General features: G+C 39.5%; 1 protein-coding gene across 1 annotated transcript in view; it reads right to left on the bottom strand.

Moving 5' to 3' along the window:
- Window positions 1-15,191, bottom strand: part of DOCK8 (dedicator of cytokinesis 8) — a gene marked incomplete at its 5' end in the record, with an annotated part of 40,408 nt that overhangs the window by 2,273 nt on the left and 22,944 nt on the right. The window contains 11 exons of the mRNA XM_009582892.1: window positions 742-885; window positions 1,525-1,761; window positions 2,179-2,268; window positions 2,800-2,934; window positions 3,721-3,852; window positions 4,543-4,686; window positions 9,396-9,588; window positions 10,042-10,142; window positions 10,931-11,089; window positions 12,180-12,332; window positions 14,185-14,319. Coding sequence (XP_009581187.1) covers window positions 742-885; window positions 1,525-1,761; window positions 2,179-2,268; window positions 2,800-2,934; window positions 3,721-3,852; window positions 4,543-4,686; window positions 9,396-9,588; window positions 10,042-10,142; window positions 10,931-11,089; window positions 12,180-12,332; window positions 14,185-14,319 — 1,623 coding nt within the window. The remainder of the gene's footprint in view (window positions 1-741; window positions 886-1,524; window positions 1,762-2,178; window positions 2,269-2,799; window positions 2,935-3,720; window positions 3,853-4,542; window positions 4,687-9,395; window positions 9,589-10,041; window positions 10,143-10,930; window positions 11,090-12,179; window positions 12,333-14,184; window positions 14,320-15,191) is intronic.

The following is a 15,191-nucleotide window of genomic DNA, read 5'->3' as shown; positions in this document are numbered from 1 at the left end:
GCTGAACCTTGTTACATGAGAGAAACACAGCTCTTATGTGTAGCATTACAAGACCCCATGGGAGTTAAATAAGCCCAATATAGAAAAAGACTACTCTTTCCAAAGCTTACAACAAGTATTACTTCAGACTAGAGGCTTTGGTTGATGAAGAATCTGGAGAAACTGACAGTATTTAGGCTTTCAGCAAAGAAACCAAGCTCTGTGAAATTGTGGATAATGCCAAGTTTTCCTCTCAGTTATGTCTTCATTCTTTCATTTTAATTTTTTTTTTAAATTGCCTTTTTTGTTAGCAGGCATATTTCTAATTATTGCATCTCAACTTTCTTTTGGGGCACTCTGGTCTTGAATTCATGTATTTTCTGTGAAACTATCATTTTGTGGTGGTCTCACAGCAGAATTGTTATTATTATTCCCATTCCCCAAGGATACATCTGGAGTGAACAAAATGGCTGAACTGGCTAGTGTGCTAGAAATGGAAAATCCTTGGATGCATTCAGAAGGCTTCTGTGAGTTTCTGCACCTACAACCAAGACAGCACTTCCATGAGCACTTTCACCAAAAGTTCATATCTAATGAACAGTATACAAGGACTAAATATCAAGGGATGAAGTTTAAATGCACATCGTGACTAAATGTGTCTGACTAGATGTACCACTTCCAGTGCAAGAGATGAGACCAAAAAGAAAGCACAATGAGAAAAGCATGCAGAAACTCTTCATCTGGCTTATTTGTATCCCTTACCTGATTTACAGTGGCTCCAACTGAGCCCTGCAAAACCATCTGGAGCATTTTGGCATCTGGTGGTTCTTGGTTGGTGGCTGCAGTTAGTTCCTGTGTTTTTTTCTGCATATCTTCAATAGCAACTTCAATTGGGGTTAAAATAAACTAATGGAAATGGAAGAAAAGATGCTTCATTACCTGAAACATGCATGCAGTTGACCTATTCTAAATCTGGCAATACCACTATCATTCTCCCGTGCCAAAAGCAGTAGTTGTGAAACCCAGGAAGACTGTTCAATCTAAATGTCACCTTGGTAGATGCTGCATCTGATGCAAAGCTCTTTTGACATCATTTGCAAGAATAGGACGTGGATCTGACTCCCTGTTTGCATAAATTCATTATTATTCTAAATTACTGACTTCATGTCTGAAACGGTTTTCCACTTTCTACCTTTATAAAGCTTCCCTGTCTCTAAACCAGCTCTGAGCCCAATTTAGTTCTTTGACTGTACTTTATCAGCTAGAAGTACAGCCATAAGCAGAGCTCCACACATCCTCCTACACAGCATTACAACTGGGAGGTCAAAAGAAGAATATATGCTCACTATCCTCTCTTCTCCATAGTAAATACCCATCTTGCATTTGTCTACCCATTCTGTGCCATTCCTATTTATAAGAGTAACATGTCTGAGAAATTCAGCTTTCTTTTTTATTTTTTTTGCCAAACATAGAATTTGAAAATCTTCCCACCCAGAGAGTCCACAAGCCCCTGAGAAATTCGATCTGTCCTCAAAACCCAATTACCTCTTCTTTTTGGATGACATTGATTCTAGTTTTGATGTATGGGAAAGCATGCATTGTGGTTAGGATGGTGTTCCTCTTGTATTGCTCACTAAGCTCTCCTCTGGGGCGGCCATCCATGGTGAAAGGTGTAGTGTACATGAACCGACAGAGATTGAAGTTCTTCTCAAAATAGGTTACCCTGTCTTTCATCTCATACTCATCAAAATATGGCTCCACAAAAGTAATTTGTATGTATGCCTGAGAAAAAAGGGAAGAAGCATTACAGTACTTTCCCCAAGAAAAGGAACAGCATATATATATCTCCCATAGTTCACATTGGCTAAAAATGGTCTGGAAGAGCACAGGAGCTACAGGCTCCTCCTCTTCCTCAGAGCTAACAAAACTTGCCTCTGGGGAGGGCACAGCTTAACCCTGGGGATCAGAGCCACAGCAGGGACCAGAGATCAGAACTTCTAATTTCCACACTCTGTGACAATCTACCAAACTAAGCCTTTCACAGAGGCTTTAAGGACATCCCTCGGCACAGAGATACAGCCAAGTTGGGGTTTTTTTCGGTGCCTTAATGTTTGAGCATAAAAGTTTCAAGGGGATCCCCCTCTCTTCCTTTCTCTTCTGTGACAGAACACCCAACACTCTCAGTAGTACCTCCCCTACCTTATTGGGATCCAGCTTTCTTCTGTCTACAGGAGCAGAGTCCTTAATCACTTCCACAGCATCCTCCCCAAAACACTGGCCATAAAATCCCTGGAAAGGAAACAGAATTATCCGGGAGTGTTGTTAGTCCTTAATATAATGCTAATGATCTGTATGCCTCTAGGAGAAAGGAGTAATCATGACAATTTCTGGGCTCTGTATAGTCAGTATACTGCTTCATGAACCACAGTTGGCCAGGGTAAGGCATCTTCTGACAAAGATCAGTGTGAGTTGCTCACAGAAAAGCAGAACTCGAGGTAAAGTGATCAGAAGGGAACATTGCAGTTCCATGCAAAAGCTGAAAAGATACCAAAGCAAATATCTGGCATGCTCAAATCAAATCAATCAATATATTACAGGCCTGCCCATAAGAGACATGGCCTCAAGAGAATGGATCACTTTCATCCTTATGCTGTAAAAAGGGCTACAATGGAAAGGATATACACAAAGGAAATAATCTATGGTACAAATCAGTTTGTAACAGATTTTTATATACCTATAATATTATTAGAACTATATGGGTTCATTAGAAAGTATAACATAATGTTGGAGATCATATTAACACAATGTGTTTTCCTTTACCTCTAATCTGTGAGAAATCTCAGGAAGTTTGGTAATTGCAGGCTCCTTATAAACAAATTCCTGTTCATCCAAGTCCCCAAATTTGGATCCATAGAAACCAACACGGAAGTAAGTTCCAAACATTCGCTTTTGACCCTAGTTGATAAAAAGAAAGATGAAATTTACAATTACTTATTTTTTTATGTCAACATCGTAGTATTTGGATGCCTTCTTTGCCCAATAAGAAAACCCACTAATCCTACATTTTCCTTATTTCAGAGCCAGTTCTATGTATCATCAGTGCTGATGGATTAGAAGCACATATTCATGAAGGAAAGCATGCAAATTAAAGGGACATTTGACTGAAATCTAACTTAAAATTTAGGCTAATCATGAAGTGACTTTTGCAAAAAAAACCCCACAAAAACCTGTTATTTTTAAATTCCATTGTATTAACAAATTAAACAAAATTAAAATTTTGCTATGAAAATTGATAAAAATTTGAAACTGACTAGACTCAGCAACAAGATTCTTCTGGAGAAAGAGAAGGAAAGGGGCAGTATAAGTGCTGAGAATTTAGCCAGGGTTTTGTATTTCTTCTGTTTTATAACTGAAAACACTAGTTAATCGACAATAAAGTTATTTTTCTTAAATAAATGTGGCCAGGTGGAATCATACATGTTTTTATTCTGTTTGACCTGTTCAGCTATTTTTCTGTAACTCTAAACCAGTTTTACGTTCATCTCTGCTTTTTCCTATAGAGAGGATAGAGCCTCTTTTCACTGTAGACTACCCTTTCTAGGTAGGCCAAAGCAGATGGAAGTTTTTGTTAGAAAGAGGAAATGGATCTATTCCACATGAACAGTTTTATTATCATCAGTCTTAAACAAACAGTGCAACCCAACAATGTGTCTTGCTAGCAGTGCCTTGTCTCACGAGTACCTTATTAATAATGCTGTCAAAGGCCTTCTGTAGCTTGCTGTGTGTCAAGGTAAGCTTCCTGAAGTCTCGATGTGCTTCCAGTATGGGGATGACAATCTTGTATACCTCGTTCACAGTTTCATACAATCCCCCCTTGGGAGGGGGAAAAAAAAAAAAGGTAAAAAATAGAAGAAAAGAATGAGTCCTCACGCACTCTGAAAAGAAACTAGATGTCCATTAATGGCCTGGCTGAAAAGGGGATTTATGGGACTCATCTTTTAATCTGCTATTTTTTAACCTTTTATTTTTAATTTTTAATCTGCTATTTAATCTGCTTGTTTTAGCTTTCTAAAAACTAGTAATAGTAAATGGGTAGTTCTGAGTGGCAAACAACAAACCGGATCTAATTTGGATCTCTGACCTGTTGGGCTCTCAAGCGCAAATTCTGGTCTAAAGCACATGGTTTCTACTTAGGGTCTAGAAGAGTTAGAACTGCAGGTGAGTAGAAGGAAATGGATTTGTTTAGCATGTATGGTTCAGGGCAACCAGACCTGCATCTGGACAAAAGGAACCGAAATGATATCTTCAGAGATGCGAAATCATATATCCTCTTTAGCACTACAGCAATATGATGAGCTACTTGAGTACTAACATCATGACTCCTTACATGGTAAATGTAGATTATGAGGCTGGTGGTTGTATGCCTCTTGTTGTTTGCAGTGGGACAGATCTGTGGAGCCTGGTTTAGCAGTAAGACTTTATTTCCTCATGTGCAGGAAAATAAGCTATGGATCTGGCCCAGATAGCCCAACTCCATCTCCTAGTGATTTTGTGCTCACTCACCGTGCTGAAGAGCTCTGCTGCTTTTTCCAGTAGCCCTACCAGACCACTTTCTGAGAAATACCTTCCAGAACATATCCCGTCTTCATCTGGAGACAAAACATCATCTGAAACTGCAGATTCCTCCAGCACATTGGACGAAATGTTCTAAAATACATCAGAGCAGAGAAATCAGAAACGTAGATCAATAGCCTATCATAAAGATCGAGGCAGAAACAGTTTCAACATATTTACACGATGGAAAGAAGAATGAGATTATACAAGTGCAGCCAGGGGATATACAGTTAAATTCCATTTAGAAGCGAATGTAGCATCATAAATCTCTACAGATGGCAGACAAGGAGTTTCGCTACACGAATCCTAAACTTTCTTTCTCGCCTCAGGTTTAAAAGGCAGACTCCTGTAGGTCGCAAACTGGCTTCCTTCTGGTGGCTGGATTTCCACGAAGGTGCAATAAGCTCAATCTCCCATGCCGCAGGGGTCACAACCAATGTGCCCTTCCCGCTGCTGGTACCTGGGGGTGGGAAATTCCAAGCTGCACCCCGGACCTCCTGCCACCTGCTTGAAGAAGTTGAACTTTCAAGTTGTTGATTTGACTTTTGCAAGCAGAGGAGAAGTAGGATATAGACAATATTGCTCTAAAAACTACAATAATTGAATGCTGCTTCTTGTTTCAGCCTCTGCTGTATTACACCTTGATCCTGCAGAATTCACTCGGTTTCTTGTTGAAGTTACTGATCTTATTTAAATTGATCTTTATTTAAATAAAACCAGATAAAGTACACCGTGTCAGTCACTCTTTGAGATTCTAGACCATGAAATAACATGTCTACAGTTCTTCAGGATCCCTTTGAATAAATGGGTAGAATCAACATTAAAAATTTTATAATACATAGAAATATATGTAAATGTATTAAAGTATGTGTACATACAGTATGGAACTAGCATATGTAACTCTCAACAGCAGCAGAAATGCTAAGCTTCGATTTGCTACTAATTAAAAGGAGTTAAATTAGTGTCATAGTGTCTCACTTCAGCAGAAACTGGCAATGACAATCTGTCTGAGTGCAGGATAAATGCCAGCTGGCTAGCTAGCTGAGTCCTTAAAGACATCTTTATAAAATGGCAGAGACACTGAGCGCTGTTACTATTGATCAGATTTCAGATAAAAAATTGGCACCCACGCATCACTAGCAACACGGGACTTTCCCCCTTGGGTTTTGTGGATGTACTTCTTTCTTCATGGGTAAAATTTGCCCCAACCATGCTGCCATCACAGTGCCTAGTCTGCACATCACGTCAGCTCCACTGGAAGGGTGAGCACAAAGCTCAGGACAGGATTCGCAGGAGTTAAGAATATGTCTGAATTTCAGCCAGAGGGAAAACTGCAGCACGTTTTAGCACACCCATGCCACTTTTTACCTACCAGTCTCTTTGAAGATAGTGACTTCAACCAGGGTTAGCCTCCCTGGCACATACGTAGGGCAACTCATACAAACCATGCTGCAGTTCAATTTCTGGTTTTCCCTTTCTGTAACAGCAGCCATTAAGGACTGTTTTCACAGAATGGCATGTGGCCTTCGTGGCTTTTGGGTTTTTTTGTAGCAAAGGGAAAAAAGTCCAGAGGAATGACTTATTTAAGAAAATAACCAAGAAAGTCACAGACCCCAATTATCTCTTCTTTGCCTTTAAACCTGTAATAACTAATGTCAGGCATATATTTCCATGTTTTACAGTCCATGCGCTCTAGCAGGAGAGTATATCTGGTGCTTGCATGATCTTTTGCAAAGTGGACATGCCTCACCCACCTTCTGCCTTGATCTACTTTTCATACTGAAGAGTTTTATATGTCCCTTATCTAATAAAGCCAATACACAAGTTACCATGTATATCATTGGCAATTACTTCACAAGCCTAGTTTTCTTTAAGGAAAAGAAACACTTGTGTAAACTCAAGGGGCTTTACTGTGATCCCCAGCTCTTATCACCATGTTAGATATGGCTAGGGTAGCCTGCAACCTAGATGCGCAAAACAGCACAGTCGAATTAGGCTACTGCTGAGTCCAGGCTAATTAGCCCTGTGCCTCAACAGATAGACACACGCAGTTAAGTCTTTGTCTGTGGTAATATAAAATGGCTTTAAAGTCAGTCCATATGCAATTCATGCTCTCTCTAAGTCCGTCTTATCGCTTGCAAAGGGGATTTAGTGTAAATTTGAATTAAGCTCAAAGGGAATTTCACTGAAAGTGATCCCGTTCTGATTTCGAGGGATAGTTTTGATAGCACAGAGGGAAGCATACACAGTTTTGTCTGGCACAGCATAAGGAAAAGTGTTACTCTACTGACAATCAGTTTTCTGGACGCTAACAGAGTCACTGCAGAGGACCTAGGTCAGCTGATTTAATCCTTTGCTGCTTCATTTACGCATCTCTAAAAAGGAGATAACACTTCTGCTCATCCAGAATAATCTTTTTTTATACACATTATTACCACCCTCAGTTACACAACTAAATGTGTATCACCAATATTAGTTAATTTCATATCTGAAATGAAGAAATGGACACAGAAAGAGTCAGTGAGTGAGATCTGGAATTCCAGGTAAAGCCAAGACAGTCTGAGTAGTGTTTCTCTCTTTTAACAAGGTCATCTGAACATGATCTTCACAGGTGCTAAAAAACACAAACCTGTTTGTAAAGAATAAGAGCTCTTCTCTTGAAAGGCTTTGTAAAAATGTGAAGTGTTATTACAGTTAATTATTGTTATTGAGCAAACTGACACACAAAATTGTGCTGTCAGATAAAGAGTTGTGCAATTGGGTTTCTGATCATTAAGGCATTTCATTACCTCTCTCCTATGGAGCAACTGTTCCTTTGGCAAACATGTATTTACACAAGCATTTTGATGAAAGATTGATTTGTTGCTTTTAAACTTCTAAGTTTTTGCTTGCCTAGTGCCTTGTAGAATAGACTTCAGTTCTCTAAAATAACTGGAAACACACCCATATTCATGGAAATCTGCATAATCTGGGAGCAATGGAAGGAGGAATTGCATTAGGGTCAAGTGTGTGAGATTACAAGCATTCAAGGCAGCCTGGGAGCAGGGTGATATTGGGAAGGGAATGCAGATTTCACCTGTATCTAAATGATGATAGTATGTAACAAGTACGGAGAAAAAAGGAAAATAGAAGTAATAAATGGAAGTTAGAAGTTAGGAAGTATACAAAACTGATAAGGAACGCAAAATGGCAGAAGTATAAATCCATGGCCAGAAGTTTAGCCAGTAAAAAGAGCATATACAGCTATCTTAAGAGTAAAGGAATTTAAGAATAACATTAGTCCATCACGTGATTGCTAAGGTGGAATTGCAAATACTAATGCCCAACATACTAAACTCAATGCAAAATGCCAAGTAGTTCAATCACGTTCACGTTTACTATTCTGAAGGGGAAAAAAAACCCAGATAGTATGGTTATATCAAGGGATGATGAATGTACCAACTACTAATGTTAGCCATTTCAAAATGACCTGGACCATAAAATGTGCTCCTCAACATTTTAAAAAAGCTAAGCCAAAGGGTATTCAGGCAGTGAATACTGAGTTGCCATATGTTTTAGAAAACTGGAGAAGTTCCGGAAGAGGAAATATGCTTTGGGGACCACATTTTTTTAAAAGTAAACAAGATGAGCAGATAGTGGTAGGTTTATCAGTCTGCATCCAGGACAAAGTGGTGGAAATACTGATACAAAATTTTACTTAAGAAAAAATTAAAGGTGTTGTAACTAATCTGAATCAACACCAGACTATAGAAACCTGATACTTCTAAAGAGATTATAATCTCAGAAAGGCAATAATGCCTAAACAATAGATGTCTATACAACATCTGAGTTGATTCTGCAAAACATTTCCACTAATTAGTTGGAATGATTCATAATTGTTGCAGTAACACTCTGTAAATGAACAATGGTCTTCATCGGTCTTAGAGAATAATGATAAAGGAGGAATCATCAACAGCTGGGAATATTTTAAGGGTTCAGCCATTTCTATTTTTAATAATGTGTGGAAAAAAGCAGCAAAATCACTGAATTTGTACATGAAGTCAGTTCAGGTAAAGGTAACCAAAACTGTGTAATCTGATAGACTATGTACAAATATCTGCATTTCAAAATGTCTAATTCTAACAACAGAGAGTTATGCTTTCATCTGTGTGATGCAGAAAAGAAGGGTGAAAAACAAAACCCAAGAAAACTATCTGGAAAAGATCAATGTATTACTGAGTAAAGAGATCAACAACGCCAAAGAACCAGTGGAGTCTTCGGAGAGATAAACTGAGAGATACTTCCCAGGCTTAAAGAACTTACGGGACATTTTTACTTGACTTTGTTGTGACTGTGTATAGACTTTGGTGATCGTGTCATTCATCAATCCAAAGGGTGTTGGTTAGTAACTGAAGGACAGTTAAAGGATCGGAGAACATGCCTAAAAGAACTGAGTAGCTCCCATTACCTACATTATGAGAAAGAAGCTTGAAAGATGCATCTGTCACAGTTGGTAAGTAGCAGCCCTAAGAAAAGGCATGGGATAATAGAGGGGTTCTACTTAGCAAACAAGAGATTACAGTATCCAACTGCTGGAAATAGAAGCTAGAGACAGCCAGATACTAAAATACCAGTTTTCATCAGTAAGCATAAATCATTGGAACGACCTACCAAGAGTGGTGAGAGTGGTGATGGATACTCTGCCATTGTAACTTTTCCTCCCCATACGTGCACTTCTACTCTGCTTAACACAAGAAGGAATACACACACCAGAATAGGCCATCCCGGTCTTATGCTGTCAGAGCTTGGGAGCCTTTTCTTACCTGAAAGCTGACACTGCCCACTGGGAGATAGTTTCGATCTTCAAGCATGCTGAGGTACTCTGCCACCAGCGCTGCAGCATGGACCAGACACATGGCTGCTTCTGTGTAGCACTTCCTCTTGGTGTGCTTCTCTGACATGTTCTGCAGCCAAGTCAGCCTCAAGTCGGGCGATGTCTGGTATCCTTTGGCAATTCTAACAGGGCAGAAGGGAGGTGTGAACGATCACTTCTTCTCAAATAACAGAAAGAACCTTTATAATTCTTCACCTGGGCTGAATGGAAGGAGACATCTCTGTCTTTATTTTGTATAATTCACTAAGCACAGGGCAAAAGAAATGGTTAGGCAGAGGTAAGCAGGACACACAGGGGCTATGAGGAGAGTAAAACGCCTGAACCCAAGACTCTTCAGTGTTCATTAGTCCCTGACTCCCATCCTTGCCAGAGTCTATGTCCACCTCCCAGTGGCTCCACTGCAACATGCTCAGTCCCGCAGCTTGGACCCCGTGTGACAGATCAGCTGTGCAAAAGCGGGAATGTACACAAACAGAATAGGTAGAGGATTTGTCCACAGCTTGTCCCTAAAGCGCACAGTTCTTGTGCTCACCTCACTGCAGAATTTCCACAGTAGCAATTCTAAACGGATTCACCTGTACATGAGATCCATGAGCATCTCCGGATCTTCCTGATACTCCCTCATTTTCACTGTATCTGACAGGATGCTGTTCAGATTACATAGCAGCTCCTCTACCTGCAGTAACACAAAGATCAACATGCACTTCTCAGGTGTTTATTTTTTCCCCTCTAGAAAAATAACAGCATCTGCACCAGATGATGTTACTCTCTTTTAGTCCTTCTTACCCAAGGAAAAGTCAGGATGCTGAATTGCTACAAGATATACTTTTCCAACTCTATTCAACGCAGCAAAGATTGCTGACATAGCAAATCTTATACACCCATTTTAATTAATTAAAATGAGCTGGAATCCTTTGATCTGTTTATTTCTGAATGAAAAAAAATCAAACCTATGTGCCAATGTTCAGCTTTAGTTGATCTGTGATCTGATAACAAAAGCAGATGTTTTTGTAAGTCTTCAGCACAAGCTGAGTTACTGTAAGAATTTTAGCAAAGCATCTGACAATTGTCTAAATGTTTTTCATTATTGCTGCTGCTGCCTTATGAACTGAAAAAAGGAGAGAAGTTTCCATGACGCTACTTGTCTGAAAACATAATGAATCAAATTCCATCTTGGGCAACTCTTACAGGGTACAGTTCCTGCTGGAAGGAAGGAAGTTGTACACAAAGCTAAGAGATGATTCTCCTGTAATGTGATTTCAGTGGAACTTCTTAAGAGTTTATTCTATGGAATTATGTCCTCCACTTCTTCTCCGCTTACTGTTGTGTTAGAAATAAACTCATGCAATAATCCCTGCATCCTTATTTTCATTGCTTTGAAAGACCAAGATCTAGGACTTGCTCCAAGCACATTCCTATGGGAAAGCTCCTTATAAAAGCCACAGATGTCATGAAAGATTTGACCTGAATGGGAAATGGAGTTGCTTGCATATCCGCATCTTCCTCTGCATAGGCTAGGATGGTTCGTAAAGATCGTCGAAGGAATTCCTCATTAAACTCGGGTGATTTGCCAACCAGAGAGGCTAGTGACATGGTCACTTGCATCTTCACTCTTGCAAAATTCTTTCAGAAAAAAAACCAAAAACATGAGAGAATGATTGCTGCACTGCACCATGCATATCAGTTCACATATCTCTGTCTACTATATAAACCAAACCCACTTTCTCCTGCCCAGACTGAGTGCGTTAAACTCACTGCTCACACGAGTGGCCTCTGGTGCATCAAAGCCAGTCCTGTTTTACCTGATTAAGCCAAAGTTCCCTAATTCTGACACGTCTGTACTTTGGGGCAAGAATGTACCTTGGAATACATATGCTTGCTTGAGACTAGGGGAAGTCAGAAGCACCTCTTTGCCCTTCTGCACAGGCCAGTGGGTGTTTAGATCAGGCCATCCACAGAGGAGAAGAGGAAGCAGGACTGAGAAAACATTATGGAAACAAGTCTGGGTAGCAAAAGGCCTCTGAGGGCTTCATGTGGTGATGCACTACGCCTTGCTGATCATGGTGTCTCAGAGGCACATTTTCCTTCTGCAAAGCCAACACTTTTTACATATTCAAGGCTTTTAAAGTAACAACTAGGGAAGAAAATGCTGTGCCAGATCAGATGCTATCCAAAATGCTAATGCATGTCCTTTCGTGCTAGGACATTGTGAATCTACATGCATTAACGCATGTATTTTGCTCCATGTGTGTAGTAAGAATCAGAGCCTAGTCCTGAGACCAAGGGGCCAGTGAAGAATTCCCATTAATACAAGCAAACAGTAGTTCTACTGAGGTTGTAATTGCATTAGAATAGAACTAGTCCAAGTTTAAGTAGTTCTGACACAGGAGTGGAAAAAAAAAACCGTGACAAAATGAAGAGTATTGCTCATGCATTGTATAGTCCTTGCTATCAGAGGCCTAATGCTGTTGCATTTGAAGATGCATTTACAAATGTTGCAGAAAAAGTCACATTTTCCTGAACAAAATAATGAACAATAATTAAAACTACTTTCCCCCTACTGCCACTTCTTCTGGCTCAAATGTGCAAAACAGCATAACATATGACTATTTATCTGCAGATGCATTCCATTTGCTATCACAACTTCAGTTTCAGTTTCAATTGATCACAAAAAAAGGTGGCACAAAACATATTGCTGTTCTCAAAATCTTACACTGGTAGAGCTGAAGCTGTATCTCATGAGGAGATAAAGAGTGGCACAGGCTTGAGCCCGTGTGATATCTATGCTGCTGCTGCAGTGATGGAGAACTCTTTGACACAGATCAGCACACTGTTCGACCTCCTCTTCAAACAGGAAATCTCCAAACTAAGGGAGAGAGAGAAGAAAACATTCATTAATCTCATTTCTGGCCATTAAAATATCATTAGCTTAGTGCACAAAAATCACAGGATTCAGACAAAAACTAAAGTTTGCAAAAACTACATTTTATACTTCTTTTTTTAATTTGGACTTCTGATTCCTGTGATGCTATAGGTTGCATCTTCAAGCTTTTCTATAGAGAAGAAGGGTTTGAAAATAGTCTTTGTGATTAGAAAAAGAGCAGCAGAAAGAGAGAGAATAAATAAGTTTCTCAAGTCCCGTGGCTCCAGGAGTTTTGAAAACATCAAATATTGCAAAATTCTTAGAAGCATGGAGAGTTGCTGTTTTCAGAATATATAATTGTGATGAAACATGAAAATACTTCCTTAAGCATAAGGAGCGATTACTAGCTTTTTGCATCAACGCCCTACCCTTCCCCAGCCCTCAAACACGTTCTTCCTCCTACAGTGCGCCACAAAACTTCCACTGCCCAGCTTTCACGCCAGACCCTCCATTACAGTGTCTTCACAATGCACCTAGCAGACAATAAACCCAGGGGGCAGGATGTCTGTCTTAAGAAACTCTCACCATAGACAGCACAGATGCACCAGTACTGTATGTACATACATAGGACTGATAAAGGTGTGTGAGCAGAACACAGGATATTATTTCTCATTTGCAGGCCCATTTCCCAGTTTTCAACCTTTCTTCACTCCATTATCTCACGGTTTTATGTCTAATTTATATTGCAAGCCTGCTGGCACAGGGTTCTATCATTTTTATTTGTAAAATAACATCTATATATTTACAGTGTAATAGAAATAATTGGAATGATTGCTTCATAAAATACAGAACTGAGTCAGCTTAACTAGACGATCTATTTCAATGAGAATAATGATTGCTTCACAAAATTCATTATTGTAATTGGAACTTAGCTTTCAAAGATAAAGTACAATGAAAACATAATTATGAGTTTCATAACTACTCAGATATCTACCCTGTAATTAGGCTTTGTCAGCCAATCTGCATTTAACAGCAGACAGGCATTAATTGGACAGGACTATCCTGTTTGTTATTTGCATTTTAGAATACTTTAGGGGAAAAAAACATTTCATGGACTTTTCCTTTGTGGAACTGTTTTTCTTTGTAGGAGAATAAATCTTAAACAGATTTTAGAGAGTCCTCATGAAGCACCCAACCCATTATGACCCATATTATAAAAATGTTGGGTCAAATTCTGTCTTCATATACATTTTGAAATTTTTTTTTTATTGGTGATACAGAAATAAAAGAGAGATTAGGATTTGGCTTAGTTTTCAGGCGGAATGAACATGAAATCTGTCAACATCTTAGAATCTATTTAGAATTTTGGAACCTATCTTGGAAGTAGGAACCTAGAATGATCCCCCTGATCTCTAATGAGTTAGCTTTGATTTCTCTGCTGCCCAACTGGTTGGAAACTAGTCCTGATGATATAATAATTTAAATTTGACTTTATGGAATCTGTGCAATCCTGGCATTCATATTCCTAATTAAAATCAGCATGTATTTGAAATATAATGGGTGGAATTTTTTACCTTTTTATTAGTAAATCTTCTATCTTTAAGAGTAGACTGCTAAAACCACAAGATTATTCAGATCCAGTTATTCCATCTTGTGTGGTCAATGAAATAACCTCACAACAGCTGTGGAAGTCCCTTAAGATCCCTGTAGATAGGCATTTGTATTTACATATGCAAAACATATTTAGCGAATGCCAAAGGAAAAGTGGTAAGTGAATGCACACAGCTCTGCTCCAGAAATGCTGCTGTAGTAACTTGGTTGGAAGCATGAAAACAGAAGTATGTCAAGAGCATACCTTAGCAATGAGCGCTCTGAGTGTAGCAAAGCAATGAGTCAGGTAAGTGGTGCTCTGATCACAGCCAAGAGAATTTACCAGGACCTTCAAAACTCCTCCCAAAAGATTGTCTCTGCACTCTGCCGCAAAGCTTGCCTACACATGGAGTAGAAAAACAACAATAACTGCATGAGGTAATTCAGCAATGACCTGGCACATAGGAACTGAAGTTCTGCTCTCCTGTTCATGAGACACATCCAGGACTTTAGAGATTGCAGTTTTTTTGTTTGTTAACACCTGTTTCAGAGGAATTTCAAAACACTTTTGTAGTGATCAGGAAGACAGAGGAGAAATGTCCCAAATATTTCTCAATATCTGCAGACCCTCCAATGCATTTTTAAGCTCAGCCAGCTTCTGCAGTGACTCTTGAAGCTCTGTCCACCTTCTGTCCAATCTTTCATGTACCTTGGATCAGGAAGTGATCCTGTGGTGGGCAAGCACCATCCTTCCCCTTGCCTCCTCATGCTCCGATCTCCTGGGCATATAGGCTAAATACACGTACTGGTATGCTCTGATCAAACCCACAACCCAAATAGTGGGGAGATTATGTGCTATGAATGGTGTCATGCAAAAATAATGCCCAGTAGTACAAGCGTCTAGTAGCTAAATGATTTTCTACTGACAGGTTTTCAAGAACAAAGTTTTCTCCTCTCTATCTATGAATATGCAAGTTGCTCCAACAGTAGTATTCCCTTACCCATGAATTTGAAGTGTCTCTCCTAAACCAGGAGACCGTGTTTAAGCAGACTCAACTATCATGGTTCCACTGCTGTCAAAGGACCTGTGAAATTTTACTGCATCTGACTCCTAGAAGTTAGGTAAGTTCTGCACATTACATTGCTCTAGGAGGGCACATCTCTTTTCAGAAGGACTCCATGCAGGCGGAAGATACTTTCCTGCACTGAGCACTCTGTGGGAGTCAAGGTTAAATCCTTTTGTCTCACAGGGTCATACATGCAAGTACGACC

This window comes from Fulmarus glacialis, unplaced genomic scaffold (genome assembly GCF_000690835.1).
Source record: "Fulmarus glacialis isolate BGI_N327 unplaced genomic scaffold, ASM69083v1 scaffold12710, whole genome shotgun sequence".
Taxonomy (NCBI): Eukaryota; Metazoa; Chordata; class Aves; order Procellariiformes; family Procellariidae; genus Fulmarus; species Fulmarus glacialis.
Note: the sequence above shows the minus strand (reverse complement) of the source record. Positions and strands in the feature narration are given on the sequence as shown.